This window comes from Heterocephalus glaber, unplaced genomic scaffold, assembly GCF_053883595.1.
Source record: "Heterocephalus glaber isolate CG9 unplaced genomic scaffold, H.glaber_assembly_v1.0 deba00001689, whole genome shotgun sequence".
NCBI lineage: Eukaryota > Metazoa > Chordata > Mammalia > Rodentia > Bathyergidae > Heterocephalus > Heterocephalus glaber.
In genome coordinates this window covers 7,419,092-7,435,111 of record NW_028258414.1, presented here as the reverse complement: position 1 = coordinate 7,435,111, position 16,020 = coordinate 7,419,092, and the positions used below count along the sequence as shown (strand labels likewise).

Genomic DNA, 16,020 nt, shown 5'->3' with positions numbered 1-16,020 from the left:
CTACTCCCCACAAGTATTATTAGAGTAAGTCTGGGACTAGACACATTCAGCTGAAATGAGTATGACTTGAAGATTTTCCCCAGTGAACAAATGACTCCTAGAGGGAGCATAAAGGGAGAAGGCAGTTTCAAATTCATATGTTAAGCCTAATGAACCTACATATAGACAGGAATTAAAAATAAGAGAAATCCCAGCACTGGGAAGGTGAGGCAAGAGGACTGCAAGTTCAACTTAGCAAGACCCAGTCTCAAAAAATAAAAAAGGGCGATGGATGTAGTTCAGTGGTAGACACCCCTGGGTTTGATCCCCAGTGCAGCGGGGGGGGGGGGGGGAGAACCACAACTCAACCCTTTAGCTTTTACCCCAAAGCGGGCAGAATGGATGGGAACATGCTTGAGAGGCAGCTGTCATCTATTTTTCCTAATATGACCAGAGTTAGAAGCACTGGATCAGAAACCCAGTTGTCCAGTCGAGATTTGCCTTTCAAGAAAAAACTAGTTAGTGAAGATGACTGGCAGGAAATATCATATCCAAAGGCTGTGCTTTAGTTTAACAAGCAACTTAGGAGGGAGTGGTGGACAGGAGGAGGGAGATATGTGCAAGGCAAACTAAGTCTAAATTTAAGAACAGGGACATTAAAAACTTTATTCAATAAATACAACAAATAATTTAAAAATATACTTCAATTCCAAAGCCAATTAAGAAAAGGGAGTAGAGACAAAGGGAAAAAAGGGGTAGGAGGAAAGTAGTGGAAAGGAGAAAGGGGCTGAACAATGGTTTGGTTGGGCTGCTTCAGAAGGTACCATCCTTTGAAAGTCTGATAAAATGCTCTTAACCCATAAACCGTTAGCCCTTGTTCAGATGGGTAGACCACAGGAGTCCACCTGACAGGAATGATCCTCTGGTCGCTGGTTCAGAGCACTCGGAAGCTGGAATGGTTGGGGAGGGGAGGGTGTTGGGGGTGGTTTACCCACATTCCTGACAACCATCCATCCTGAGTCCCATGCAGGTTTAAATAGTGCAAACTCTCAGGCAGAGAGCTCCAAGCTGCATAGTTTTACAGGTTGAGTGTCCAAAGCCACTTTGGTGAGTGGGATCTAGGGGTGAAGGGAGGGCCAGGGCACAGGATAAAGCTCCCAGGCTAACCCATTGGCCAGGTCAGAAAACAGTGCTGGGCGGGAAAGGGGGACAGGGCAGGCAGTCTAGACACTGGATTCAACAGTTTGCCATCAGCCAAGGAGAATGAAGCTGAGGATGCATATGGAGCAGGATCAGGAAGAGAGGAAAGTTGAGGGAAGAGAGAAAAGTTGGGGGAAGGCAGGAGGCAGCTCAGCAGCAAACTTCAGGAGAAATAACCAGCAGCCCTCACAGATTTGTGATTGTCTCTTAAAAAGATTTATTTTCTCTTCTTGCCAGAATGTACAAAGGCAAAAAGAGTACAGTTTGTATATATATATATATATATATTTATATATATATATAAAAAAAAAAAACAAAGAACTTGGTAATGTACACTTTACAGAAGGGAAGAATCAGGAAGACTGAAATTAAACCCAACAGAGCAACGCCAATGGAACAAAATCTGAACAGCAACGTGCCCCTCCAGCCCGGGCTTCTAGCTTGCCCCAACCTGCTCCCAAGGGGAGGGCTGAGCACCAAGGCAAGCGGGCGGGCTGGGGCAGGAGGGGAGGGGACAGGGCTGGGAGGGGCTTGGTCCCAGGAGGGGCCCACATTGGGATCACTGGAAAGCTTCCTGGGATGCCCTAGCAATAAAACAAATGACAGAGGCCCAGAATTATGGGGCCAGCTAGCTGCCCAGTTGAATCTTGGGGGCATCAGAGTAGACATTGGGATAGTGACAGGGTATGTGTGGGTAGCAAGAGAGGTGAGGGGGCCTCAAAGCCTATATCCAGTCCTCTAGCCCTTCTGCAGTCTTCACTCCCAACTCCTGAAGCTAAGTCCCACCCCGGCCCTGGAGCCTGGAGAGGAGATTCAAGAAAAGGACCACTTCATTTCGCAGGGTGCCCTCTTGGCCTTGTGTGTGTAGTCCTTTGACCTTGAGATGTATGGAGAGTGGGTAAGAGCAGGAAACATCATACATGTACACATACATGTATAAGGTAGGGCAAGGGGTAATGGGAACTGGCACGCCTTAAATAGGAAGAAGCAGGTATGGACCCTAGAGCAGCTCTCAGCCTGTTGTCCTTCCTGGGAGGGCCTGGCAGGGGTGGCTGAGAGAGGCTTGGTCTGGTGCCTAGGTCCCTGGCAGCAACCCTGCCCAGCTTTTGTGTGTGGCATGGGGCTCCTCGCTGTGTCTTCTCCCTCTGAGTATGTCACAGATGATGTTCCTTTCAGGGAGAGAGGCTGGAGGTGGACAGAGAACTCTGTCCTTGCTTGGCACAGGGCAAGGATCGTCACAGCTACTGCCTGTTACTGGTGTGTGTGTGGGCAGCTCCTACTCTTTAAGGGAGACCGCTATGTTTTTTAAAGGGAAAAATAAAAAAAATCAGCTGTTTCCTTCTGCAGAACCTAAAGCTGCCCTGTGAATACAGAAGTTCCTCCTCTATGTTACAAAATAAAGTGGAAAGGGCAGGAACGTGGATGAGTAAGGAAATTGCTCCAGCGGTTTCTTTACACTATGTACAGAGCACGCTACAGGCCAGTGGCACAGATACAAAACACAGTAAAAAATAAACAGGAATAGAGATGGGCGCATGGGTCCACCCCACAGGAGCCTGGAGTGCAAAATCAGGCTGAAATTTGGTCACCCTCTTGGGAAGGTGGCCCAGGTCAGGTGGGTGAAGGTGTCCACGCCAGCAACTTCCATGAATGGAAGGGAGGTGACTGCTCAGGGCACTGCCTGCCGGGGCAGCAGAGGGAATGAGGGCTCAGGGAGGCTGTCTGGGGCCCTGAAAACAGGCATAAAATGGTTGGGGGGGGGGCCCTCGGGACCCAACTTTAAATAAAACAAAGACATGGAAACCTAGAGGAAGGTCTGTGGGTTACAGAGGAGCTCCAGTTCTTGGAAACTACCCTCTCTGGGAATTGTGCTTACTGGCCCCACCTCTCCATTCTCAGATTAAGTTAGAGCCACTTTCCTGCTCTTCAGCTCTCTTCTTGCACTCTGGCTGCAAAGCACCCTTCTTTAGCCTAGGCTGGTGTCTGTTGGTCTTTCTATCTGGAGGGCCAAGGAAAGACAGGAGGGGAGAACAAAGGGATGATAGCTCACAAAAGCAAAAAGCGAAAGCTCCCCACATCTTGGGGAGCTACCAAATAAAGCTACCAAATCATCATCACTTTCTCAGTGCAAGAGCATAAAGCTCTGACCCAGAGAGACTGTTTTCTAAGGAGAGCAGAGAACTGTCTGGCGCCTCCAAGCACAGCCCAAGTCACTCTGGCTCCATTAGTAATGCTTAGGTGTGTCATCTTAGGGTCCGAGGAACAAATGACTTCCCAGAGCCAGTGGCTGCTAAAAAAACAATGTGTGTTACAAAGTCACACAGCTTATGTTGGCACACACTGAAAGTATAGACTGAGCTATATAAAACCATGTACTTGTAGACAGAAGAACTGGGTTGTGTCCTTTTGTGGCCCTAGCTAAGGAAGATACTTGGATGGCTGAACATGGGACATCTCCAAGAACTGCTGGGTGCTCCAGGCCTGCCTGCTGGGCTTTGCCCTCCGGGTGACCTGGGAGACTTCCTTGGGTCCCCATTCTGGGGGAATACTGTTTTATCTGCCTGAATCTTAAGAGCCAAGCAGTGGAAAAGAAGGTGAATTCAGTGTGGGGATCCCCTGGGAAAGGCACCAAGGGGTTAGGATGGAAGAGAAAAGGACAAAGAGTGGGGAGATAAGCAGCAGCAGGACTTTGTGGGGATGCAGGTTCAATTTCGCAGATTCCGTTCGTGCTCCAGCTCCCTCCCCAGACACTGGGGAGCCCTGTGCTGGTGTTGGAACCCCTGCCTCTGCCTGCCCAGTAGCTCAAAGCCCTGTGGGGCGAGTGCCTTGATCTCCCTCTCCAGGCTGGGTGCTGAGCATTTATCTGTGCTCATGTGTGTAGGGGGGAAGTCTCCATGTTTGAAGACCTTGTTTTCCCAACTACAGAGAAAACAGCCCCCAATTTCTTTCCTGAGATTCTAATTCCTCCACATGCTGCCAGTTCCCAGGGCCCAAACCGCTGGGGAGGTGTGGGGTCTGGTGACGGAATGGCGGTGAGGGGATGGCTGCTGTGCTGTCTTCAGACCTTACCCAGTGCCTGGGAGTCCCTCCCTGCAGGGGGTTGGTTGGTACTCTGCAGGCAGCAGAACAGGGGCCTGGGGAACAGGGCAGTGACTTCTCTGGGCTGAGGCCATGTTCCCCTGGTTGCTCCCAGTGCCTTTATCTCCAGAGAGGCCACAGCAGTCATGGTTGTGGCGGAGAATAAATAGTTTTGCTAAGTACCAGCTCTCCAGCTCCTGAGGGAGGGTCAGGGAGTCCGGGGTCTGGAGGAGGTGACAGCCACGGGTCTGCCTTCAGTCATGGTTGGAACGGCAAACAGGATGACCAACACCATTTAACTGAGGTCTAAATGGCACCTCCAGCACCTCCCTGGGTGAGGCAGTCCGAGCCCGTGAAGCTGACTTTATCCGGGCACTTGTTCTGCAAGGGAAACATGGACAGGTAACCAGGCGCTCAGCCCGCTGGCATGATAACCACAAGATGGCGCTCCAAGAAAACGAACCTCAGGGAAGACCAGAACTGTCCCTAGGGGACATATCTGTGCCACAGGTCCTCTCAGATGTGCACAGCTTCATAGGAGAGGCAGGCCAGGGTTCCACCTTCCTAGACAGCTGACCCAACACTGTCCCTCACCTAGGCCCCAAGGGGATCCTGTGACCAGGCTGCAGCTGGCCCTACTCTATGGCCCCAAATAAGCAAAAGTCACTCACCATTCTCACCTCCTGGGGGGTGGGTAGAGTGAGGGAGTTGAGCCTTGCTGGCTGGCAACAATGGCTGTAGAAGAAAGCCCTGAGCAGGCAGGAGGACAGGTTAGTGCGGTGCTTACAAAACAGACCACAATCAAACCCAAGCAAACCAGAAACTTCCCCCGCTTTTTTTTTTTAAACCAGTGGTGGCCTGAAACTGGGGTCTCATGCATGCTAGTTAAGTGCTATACTACTGAGCTACATTCCCAGCCCTTTTTATTTTTAAATTTTTGGACAGGGCCTCCTCCCTAAGTTGCCCAGGCTGGCTGTGAATCTGCAATCCTGCTTCACCCTCCCAAGCGGCTGAGATTTAATAGGTCTGTACCACCATGCCTGCTAGAAACCTCCCCTTCATATTCCCCTTTCTCCAGCTGGCTGGGTGTGGGGAGCAGTTTCCACTTAAATTCCTAGCTCTATGGAGTTCTGAGGTGCTGACAAAAGAAACAGATCTACTTCTTGGCCAGACAAGTAGATCTACTACTTGGTGGCCGGGGACAGATAGTGTGGCTCTGCTACTCAGCTGCTTGTTTCTCTTTCGCTTTGGAAACACCTGATTCTTATTCTTTGAGTATCAAAGCCAAGATTCTGGAGGAGTTTGAGAGTCCTAAAACTCCAAGGGAGGAAATAAATGTCATATGCTTGAATGACTATCTGCAGGAGGCTAGGACTTTGGATAGATCAGAAGCTTAGGAAAAAAAGATAGGAGACCAAGAAAAATGGATGGCAGGGACGAGAGGCTTACCTGCTGCATAGGGTAGGTTGTACTGTGTGGGGAGCAGCGAGTACCCCAAGTGATGGTGGTGGTGGTGTGTGGACATCAGGCGCTGGGAAGGGGAGGTTCGAGGTCGGTCAACACTCCGTTCAGCTCCTCCTGCTCCCCCGACACTGCTGCAACTGCTGCCACCTCCCACCACCCCACAGCCTCCCCGATCTCGCTCCTGAGAAGTTTTATCGCTTATCTGGAAAGGAGACACACAGAAGCACTGTGGTGACACACATGAGGGAGGCCTGGGGGCTGATGTGAAATCAGCTGAGCTGCACTGTGGTCAGGACCTGAACTGGCCCACTTTCTCCAAGACCCCAGATGTAACCTTGTCTCGTCTCTGGGGAACAAAGAGGGTCCTCTCTGTTTCCCTTACCGTGGGTGACTTGCTCTTGTAGTGGCTAGCGTGCTGCTGCAAGATGTCCAGGGCTTTGGACTCTGAGCTGGATTTACAACTGACACTGGGGCTGGCTCGTGCCTTCTCGGCATCTTCACCACCTGAGACCTTGCTGCCATATGGGGAGAAAGAGTAGCTGGAAGGCAAGTAGGAACCTAGGGAGAGAGAAATAAAGCAGTCAGAGAGACAAGAGGTAGGGGAATCTGCACTTTAGGGTGGTCAGGGGGCATAGGCTCGCCTAGGCACAGGCTGAGTTATTTTCTGCCAGTGTCGTTGGGGTGAGACTACTGGCATCTCCTTTCTTTACGCAACTCTACAGGGGAGATGAGCAAAGGGACTAAGAAAGTTTCTTGCAGCTGTCTTCCCCAGCTCCACTGTGGTGTTCTCAATACTGCAGTCTCCGATTTGTCTTGGAGCAGTGTTATGATATAATAGGAAGATCACAGAATTTACAGTCAGAGGGACATGGGCTCAACCATACTTCTGCGACTTGCTAGCTAGTAACCTTGAGCAAACTAACCACCCTTCTGTGTTTCAGGTTCTTCATTATCAAAACAAAGATCCCGATACTCTATTTCATAGAGTAATGAGTATTAAAAAAGATAATGTACAAAAATCAGCCAGGACAGTGCCTGGACCACAGCAAGCCCTCAGCAAATGGAAATATTGTTTGAATAGAGACGGATGTAGTGATAGGGAATAAGGAACACCTCAAGGGTGAGATGATTGTGAAAAGATTTCTTGTCCTATTTAGAGTTTTTCTTCCAACAGTGTCACCAGAATGTCAAGCTATTTAAGCTGTGTGAAGTTGGAAAGTTTTAAGATGCAAGAAGTGCCCAGGTTGATCTGAATGTAGAATCAGCTGGGAAGGCTGGTGGGGTGGGGGTGGGGGATGGACAAAGCGAAGCTGAGTAATAGGCACCCCAACAGGTGGATGGCATTCTGTAGACGGAGGGGTGCGTAGAGTTCACAACAGGCTGTTATATATTTTATAAAGATCTGGAAGAGAGGTGCTCACAAAAGGGAAATGCTAATCACCCCAACAGGATCAGTGTACTCTGTATGCATGTACTGAAATACCACATTCAACCTCATTGATATTACAATTAGTAGGTTAATCAAAATAATAAATGATAAAATAGAGGTGCCCTCCCATCCCAGAAAAATCCCATATGGCTCGTTAGGCAACAGAATTCAGTGAGTAAAGAGCGAGTATACTCCTCTAACAAGTTAAAAAGCATTTAAACCCCAACTTTGTATTCCCTCCAGAAGAACTCACTGACAGTGGTATGAAGAGCTAACCGTACCTGACTTCAAGCTGCTATTTCCATCTTGCTGCCCACCCGCCCTGGGCCTCACAGCTGAGCATGCTCAGTAGAGGCAACCCTGCAGCTGGAGCAAGGGAGGGAGAGCTGGTCCCTCACATAACCAGGGGTCACGTAAGAAGCTACAGGTTAGACTGACTGGCCGCTTTATGAAATGAAGGAATCAAAAAAGTGCTGTCATCCTGCATTGAGCCCTGGGGCTGTGCAACAAAACCCAGAGTGGAAGTCTGCTCGTCCCCGTCTTGGTGCTGTACCTGGGTAGTTCTGCATCATCACAGCAGGCATGCCCCGGTAGCTGGGGTGGTTGGGGTCGTAGGACTGGCTGTAGGAGTAGCCATGCATGTAGGGGATGTAGGACTGGTGCTGGGTGAGGGGGGAGGACACAGGCACATGGACACTTGGTCGGGGCTCCTTGCTCCCAAGGCGGGACTCCTCAGATGTGGGCAGCTTGCAGTCACTACTTGTGCTTTCCTTCCCATCCTCCTTGGAGACAGAGTCCTTACTCCGACTCCTTTCCTCCTTCAATTTTCGGTCTCGCTCCTCTTTCCACCGTTCATCCTCTGACTTGATGTCTGAGTACTTGGCAGGATACACGTATGTCCACATCCGGGGCTCTGCCTCCTACAACAGCCACAGAATGAGGATGAGTATGCACACCTAAGACAGACAGAAGTCTCAAGCCTGAGGTCCTGGTAGAAACACCTTACAACCCAACTCTAGTCTCTTGCTTAAAGTTTTCCTTCCGAAGGAAACAAAGAAAAAGCAAATGCATCAGCAGGTGTTCTCCAGGCAAGAATGAGCACTCTGAGGCAGGACTGCTGGAATAAAAGGGGCTGCCTCTGTCCAAGAGGGGTAGGTGGTTTCACTTCTTCAGAACAAGCTTGGGATAGGGAGCAATTGTTGCCACATGGATCAGAGGGGTGGGGAGCAACTAACACCAAGAGGGAAGGGAAAACATTCTAAGACTCCACAATTTTTTTTTTTTTTTTTTTGGTGTTACTGGGAGTTGAATCCAGGGCCTTTGACTGAGTTACATTCCCAGTCCTTAATTTATTTGCTTATTTATTAGTACAGAAGATTGAACCAAGACCTTTGCACTGAGCTTCATCCCTAACCCTTTTTCTATTTTATTTTACTTTATTTTTTTCAGTACTGGGGATCGAACTCAAGACCCTGCACTTGCCAGGCAACCACTGTGTCACTGAGCTACATCCCTGGCCCTTCAATTTTATTTTGAGACTGAGTTTTGCTAAACTGCTCAGGCTGGGTTTGAACTTGAGGTCCTCCTGCCGCAGCCTCCAGAATGCTGGGATCATAGGAGTGCTATGCCCAGCTTTATTTTTCATTTTGAAACAAGGTCTCACCAAGTCACCAAATTGCTCAGGCTGAGACTGAATTTGAGATCCTCCTGCCTCAGCCTCCCAGAGTACTGAGATTGTAGGCAAGTGCCACCATGCTCAGTTTATAAAATCCCTTTTAAAGTAATTTAGTAACTGAGTAGTATATTTCTGACCTACTCTAAAGAAACGGAGTGACCACTGTTAACTCATTTTGTAGAAAACAAAGAAGTAGACGGGACACTGGATTAGGAATCAAGATTCCTGGGTTCTAGTCCTGGCTCTGGTAGTGAAGGTTCAAGTAACCCTAGACAAAGTAAGCTAACTTACCTGGGTCTTTCTTGTCAAATGGAAAAATACCTTTTTATGGAGCTGAAAGTGATTTTTTTTTTTTTTTTGGTACTGGGGATCGAACTTGGGTCCTTGCACTTGCTCAGCAGGTGGTGAAACCACTGAGCTAAATCTCCGGCCCTGAAAGTAATTTTTTAAAAACATTAAAATGATGGTGAGGGTGGTGGTGCTGCCTAGCACTCAGGAGGCAGAAGCAGGGAGTGTGTAAGTTTGAGGCCAGCCTGGATTGCACAGTGAGACACTCTCTCAAAGAACCATAGAAACTAAACCAAGTTAAACAGAAAACCCCCAAATACGAAAACGGTTTACAAAGGTAAAGCAGCTCTGACAGTATATAAGTCTCCTGATGTGTGAGGGAGAGTTTCCCACACAGCATTTGCACTTCCTCCCCCCGGCCAACAGTTACCTGCCGGTACCAGAGAATCGGATCCACCTCTGCCTGGCGGCCACACTCAGTTCCCATCTTGCCCTCGGAGGCCTCCTTGCCCAGGTGGCTGGCCTCGCTCAGCTTCACCTTCAGGCCCTCAGGGGTGTGGCTGGGAAGTTTGGAGGCATCGTCCAGCTTGGGAATAATGACTGACTTGGCAGGGTCAGCCCCCAGCTCCTTGGCCTTGCCCGGCCCCGACTTCACCAGGTCCGTGAGGCTGGGGGCCTTGGTGAGGGTCGGCGGGATAGAAGGCTTCTGCTTCCATTCCTCCTTGAGCGCGGCCTCTCGGTCCTTGAGGCCCAGCTCGGCCTTCTTGTCGGGGCCCCGAGGTGGCTCCAGGCCCTGGCGCTTCTGCTGTTCCTCGTACTGCTGTCGGTAGGCCGCATTGGTGCTCAGCAAGTGCGCATGGTAGCCCTGGTCGCCGTAGCCATAGGGCGGCACGTAGGCGTACTGGTTGTAGTACAGCGACTGCATGTACATGTTGGGGCGCTGCTGGATGACGGAAGGCTGCTGGCTGGAGCTGCTCAGTTCCGGCTTCTTTTCCTCACAGAGGTCGCTCTTTCCTTTGCCCTCCAGGCTCTCAGGCTCCTCCTCCTTTTTTGGCTTCAAGGCCTGGCTCTCCACGCCCACCTGGCTGCCAGGGTTCAGGGTCCCGGGGCTGGACTGGGCATAACTTGGAGAGTAGTAGCTCTCAAAGCCTTGGTAGTATGGTGAGTCTTTGCTTTGCGGCTGAGGGGCAAAGAGCGTCTTCTTAGCCCCTTCCTTCCCCAGTTGCTCCGGGTCCTTGGACTTGAGGCTGTCCACCTTGCCCTCCCCGTCCTCCCCCGCGTCGGAGATGTCCGAGTAGGCAGGGCTGTTGGTCTTCACCGAGCTTGCTTCCGCTCCGTTCTGCGTCACCACGTGTAAGGGCGTCAGGGGCTGCGTTGGGGGTGTGCTGTCCAGGCGGCTGCCGCTTCCGATGGAAGGGCTGGGGGCATTGTCTGTGAAGCTGTAGATCTTGTCCGCCTCTGCCTTGATGCTTGCCAGGCGGCTCTGGTGGGGGTCAGAGGAGCCATTCAGGAGCCCCTCCATCTTCACCCCATCTCCTGATGACTCCCTGAAGGGGCTTTTTCCTTCTTCTGCTCGACAGACCTTCCCAGGAGTCAGAGGACTTTCCAGCTCCTTGCAGGACTCCTTCTTTTTTTTGTCCTTCTTCTTCTTGTCCTTGGCGGGTGTCAAGGCAGGGTTGACGGTGAAGGGCTCCCCCATCACGGTGGGCTTGGGCTGGATGGGCTTGAGCTGGGGGCTGTTGGGCATGGCCTGCACCACCGTGGTGGTCAGGCCCGAGGAAGAGCCCGGGCTCCCTGCCGTGAACGTGGCCGTCTGGAAGGTGTAGATCTGCTGCGGGGGGATGGCAGGCGCAATGGGCCGGGCTGACTTCAAGCTCTTGGAAGGAATCTTTTCAGGTTTCAAACTAGACGGTTTTTTACATTTTTCTTTTTCCATACACTTTCTTTCCAAAGAGTCAAAGGCATCATTACTCGTTTCGTCCATTACTGAGGGTCCATCGTCAGAGCCGTCATTGGATAAGGCCCCAAGGTCTGTGTCCCCTTCCCCACTCAGCTTTTTCTTACAGAGGCCTTTTGCGCTGAATTTGCTTGAAGGAGAAGGGCTGTGGGGCTCTATGAGCCGAACTTTGGGGGTCGCTGAGCGGGCAGGGGACAAGGAGCCCTTCTGGGAGATGGACGCACCATTGCAGCTCGCAAGGTCTGCATGGAGGGCGGGCTCCTCTCCGTACTCACTGTCCCCATCTGCTTCTGGCTTGCTGTCATCGTCCGTGTGGGCGTGGGCTTGGTGGTACTTGAGTCCGTTGATGTGCTTGTACTTCTTGTTGCAGTTTGGGTGGGGACAGTCAATCAGGACTGGGGAAGGGCAGTTTCTGTCCAGGACGGTGAGTTCTACCTTCGTCCCAGGGAGGGGGCCTGTGGCTGAGCCCATGGAGTTTGTCCGGACTCGCTTGCTCCCCTTGGAGTCCTCCGAGCTGGAATTCAGCTCCATGTCTGACAGGGGCTTGTTTTTCCGTTTACTGGTGGAGGAAGGGCTGGCCTTGACGTCCTCGGAGGAGCCGCTGGCAGGTGGGCGATGCTCTGAAGAGTTCTGGCTGCCCCGACGGCCTTTGCTATTGGTTCCTGCTCGAGTTTTGCTGCTGCTGCTGGTCCCTTTGCTGTCAGAGGCTGTGGCCGTCTCGTTGACAGGTGTGTTACTGTTGGGACGCATGCGTTTGCCTCTGCCGCGACCATTGCGCATTTCCAAATCACTGGTGGGGGAGTCACAGAACCTTGGCAAAGGACAAACAGAATGGGATATTAATAAGACGAGAAACACCTGGGCCTGGTGGCTCACACCTGTAATTCCAGCTACTGGGGAGGCTGAGGCAGGAGCATCACAAGTTTGAGGCCTTCACACTGAGCAATATCCCCAGCCAGCCCTCCTTTCTCCCCTACCTCCCTTCTTTCCTTTTTTAATAGGCATGAGTCACCCAGCCTGGCTTCTTTCTTCTCCCCCGCTCTGAATTTTTTTATTAATATGTCTGTGATACATAGTAAATATATTCATCATGGGGAAACTGTACATATACATAGGGCATCTTGATATCTTGATCCTTCTTACCCCACCCTCATCTCCCCAATTCTTTCTTTCTTTTTTGAGACAGGATCTTGCTATATAGTTCAGGCTGGCTTTGAACTCACTATGTAGCCCAGGCTGGCGTTAAATTCCTAATCTTCCTGTCTCTGACTCCCCAGTGCTGGGATTACAGGTGTGTGCTACCATGGCCTGTTTTGAAAAAATATCTTTAAACCAGTTTAGCTGAAGCCTCTGAAGAACCTTTTGGATGATGACTATCATTTTCAATAAACACAGTTTGATGTAAGAACTTTCAATTGTGTGAGACTGTATTACTGAAGAGCTCCTAAGTGGCTACCTGTATGCCTGTGGTAAATTCTTCCCAACTTTCCTCTCTAGAGCCCTGCAGTTTGTTCCATCAGGCAAAGGCAGTGATGTGGCCAGAATCATGGTTTCAGATAGGACTTTAAACCTCACATGGACACTGAGGCCAGGCTCTGATCTGCCGACAGTCACCATAACCAGAATCCACCTCTGGTTTCAGCCCAGTGCTTTTTTTCTTTTTCTTTTTTTTTTGGTACTGGGGATCGAACTCAGGTCCTTGCGCTTTCAGGGCAGGCAGCAGAACCGCTGAGCTAAATCCCCAGCCCCCCAATGCTTTTTTCTAAGCACCTTACCACAAAGGTACACACAAGTAAGAAAAGTACATACCCATTTAGGAGGCCCTGAAATCCACCACAGACATCAGATTTGGCCATCATAGGACATGCATTATTTCAGTGTCTGGAGATTTGCACCTAGGAGATATTTCTGACCGTAAAGTTGCTTTTTATGGAGGCCAAAACACTGTCTTAAATTAAATCCTTAGCTAAGGTTAGTTCCTGTTTAGATCTGGCTTTGACTTTTGCCCCAGGCGGAATATGCAACAGGTTGTTTGTAAGACTCTGGGAGCCACAGGGATAGGAGAAAAAAAGCAATCACTAAATTGCCCAGGCTGGACTCAGACTTGCAATCCTCCTGCCTCAGCCTCCCACAGTGCTGTGATTGCAGGTATGCAACATCACTCCTTCCTTCCTTCCTTCCGTCCCTCCCTCCTTCCTTTTCTTTTCTTCTTCGAGGTGAGGATCTTACTGTGTCACCCAGGCTGGCCTTGAACTCAGCCTCTAGAGTAGCTGGGATTAAAAGAGCATCACTGTGCTTGCCTTGGCAACAGGGTCTCTGTAGTCCACGCTGGCTTCGGGATCCCCTTGCCTAAGCCTGTAGGGTGCTGGGAAGTGACCACCACTTGCAATGTGTGTGACTGTTAGGGGACATGTCAGTGTGTGGGAATTGCATTATAATGGGAACTCTGGAACACTGAAGGTGCAGTCTGCATGCTGACTGTAAAGGACTCCTTGACATTTGGGTTCCTCACATCTCTGGCAAACTAGGTCCTAATTTTAGGAACAAACTGTAAGATACCACTCACTGAAAGGTTAATCTTTCCTTTTAATTAAAAAAAAATTGTTTTTGTGGTACTGGGCATTGAACCCAAGGCATCATGGATGTCAGCCAGTGATTCACCACTGAGCTACACCCCAGCCCTGAAATGTTACTCTCACAGTCAAATTACAATTTGAAAATATTCTGTGAAGCCAATAAGTGCTCATAGCATTTATAAAACTGAAAATGTTCTTCAGTTTAAGTTTCTTAAAAACAGCTATCATTACAAAGCATTATCAATAAATATTTGTTAGCTTGGACTTTATGGCCTTGGTTTCCAGGTGACTACAAGAGAAGCTAGAATTAGCTCAGTGGCACTGCGCCTGCCTCACAAGTGCAAGGTCCTGAGTGCGATCCCCAGTACCAGAAAATAAATAAAAGGCAGCCTTTTAATAAAAAAAAAAAAAAAAAAAAAAAAAAGAGAAGCTAGAATGTAATAATTCCATATATGGGCTTTAAAGGGATTTCTGGCCTTCTCTGTGTCCCGTAGCTCTCCCTATCCACAGTCTAACCCACCACTTTCTTTTCAGTGACTTGAGGAACCTCTGCCAAGATGCAGATTTTCATAAAAACTCTTACGGGGAAGACCATCACACTCGAGGCTGAACCCTCAGACATTACAGAAAATGTAAAGGTCAAGATCAAGGACAAGGAAGGAACTCCTCCTGATCAGCAGAGGCTGATCTTTGCTGGTAAGTGACTGGAAGATGGATGTGCTCGGTCTGATGCCAACATTCAAAGGGCGTCCACCCTTCACCTGTGCAGGTCTCTATGGTGGTGCAAAGAAAAGAAAGTCGTACACCATGCACACCCACGAAGAATAAGCACGAGAGAAAGAAGGCAAAGTTGGTTGTCCTGAAATACTGTAAGGTGGATGAAAATGGCACAATCAGTCATTTTCATCGGGAGTGCCCTTCAGATGAGTGTGGCGCTGGACATTTTGTGGCCAGCCAATTTGATGACATTGCTGTGGCCAGTGCTGTGACTTATTGCTTCAACAAACCAGAAGACAGGTAATTTTATGTGAGTTAATAAAAGACTTTAGCTTACAACAACAACAAAAAGATTTCTTCTCATTCTGCTACTTTCTCCCCTGCCCAACACTTGAGTACATAAACCATTTATTCTTTATTTTACTTATTTATTGTTTTTTGGTACTGGGGACTGAACCCAGAGCCTTCACACCGAACTACATTCCCCACCCTTTTGAAAGTTTGTAACACAGTCTTGCTAAATTGCCTAGATGAGAGGTGAACTTGCAATCCTCCCATTTCAGCCTCTTGAGTCCTAGAGTTACAGATGCGTGCCGCCACACCCACCTTATTTATCCTTTCTAAAATGCCAGATTAATACAGTACCTTCTCTTGTCTCTATGTCATAATGTCCTTTAAAAGATGCTGTGCATGTCCATCTGGATAAAGGTACAAGGGCTCACTAGCAGAGTGGTTCAGACTCACCTCGGAGGAGCCCAGTCATGCCGCGTGCAGTCGAGCAGGGTACCCACGTAGGTCTTGTTCCTCCACGTCACGTTCACCACCAGCATCCCTGGGAAACAGGAAAAAGGAGATGTGAACAGCATAACCCCTGCTAAAGCGGTCTTCCCCTGGGCAGCACTGTGCCTTCTGCAGGCTGAGCTCGAGGCGCCCGGGCCCTGGGACAGCTGGTTCCCCCTAACAGCTGCAGAATGCTGAGACTGCAGAGCAGGCAGCAGCCCAGACTCTCCAGGAGCTCAGGACAGCGCTGTTGCCAGCACTCTAACTCCGCAGAAGGAGACCTCGCCAGCTCCAAGGACCTGAACCCAGCTCAGAGCACTCAGGACTGTGCTGCACTGCTGTCCGTTTCTTTTCTAAAGAGTAAGACGCCACAGGGATAAGCATTATTTACTCTGCTTTCACACATTACACGGGTGAGACCATGGGATGAGACCATGGGATACAGCACAACTTACATTCCTCACTTCATGGTACAAATCGGAGATTCATCCACACTGACATGAAAAGCTTCATCCATTCATTTTAACTGAGCTCAAGTACTGACTTTAATATAATTTGATCACAATTTTTGTGTTCTCCTGTTGGTGAACATCTTAGGGTTTTTTGTTTCTTTTTTGGTATATTTTCACTCTTAAATGATATCATAATGAATATTTCTGACATGTTGTTCATTTTAAAAATGCTTGCCTTGCAAGTACAAGGTCCTGAGTTTGATCCCTGGTACCAGAAAAAAAAAATGCTTTTGAAAGGTAATATAGTCATACTCCAAAAGTCAGCACCGCCCCCATAAGCCAAACAAACCCTAAAATAAAATGAAGTGTCACTGTTTTTCAGCCTTCCAATTCTACTCAGAAGCATCTAAGGGAGCCGGGCATGG

The 16,020-nt window shown here is 49.5% G+C and overlaps 1 protein-coding gene and 1 pseudogene across 3 annotated transcripts in view; one reads left to right on the top strand and one right to left on the bottom strand.

Annotated features, from left to right (window-relative positions):
- Positions 1 to 619: 619 nt before the first annotated feature.
- Positions 620 to 16,020, bottom strand: part of Znf609 (zinc finger protein 609) — a 205,607-nt gene continuing 190,206 nt past the window's right edge. For 2 of the 3 annotated variants that reach the window (XM_087199124.1, XM_087199126.1), the window contains 7 exons: positions 15,108 to 15,195; positions 9,544 to 11,881; positions 7,704 to 8,070; positions 6,104 to 6,279; positions 5,707 to 5,923; positions 4,929 to 5,007; positions 620 to 4,638 (listed from right to left, as the gene is read on the bottom strand). In XM_087199124.1, coding sequence (XP_087055250.1) covers positions 4,934 to 5,007; positions 5,707 to 5,923; positions 6,104 to 6,279; positions 7,704 to 8,070; positions 9,544 to 11,881; positions 15,108 to 15,195 — 3,260 coding nt within the window. In that variant the 3' untranslated portion in view covers positions 620 to 4,638; positions 4,929 to 4,933. The remainder of the gene's footprint in view (positions 4,639 to 4,928; positions 5,008 to 5,706; positions 5,924 to 6,103; positions 6,280 to 7,703; positions 8,071 to 9,543; positions 11,882 to 15,107; positions 15,196 to 16,020) is intronic. The other variant, XM_087199125.1, reaches the window with a different exon arrangement.
- LOC147821839 (ubiquitin-ribosomal protein eS31 fusion protein pseudogene) lies at positions 11,880 to 15,111 on the top strand (annotated as a pseudogene).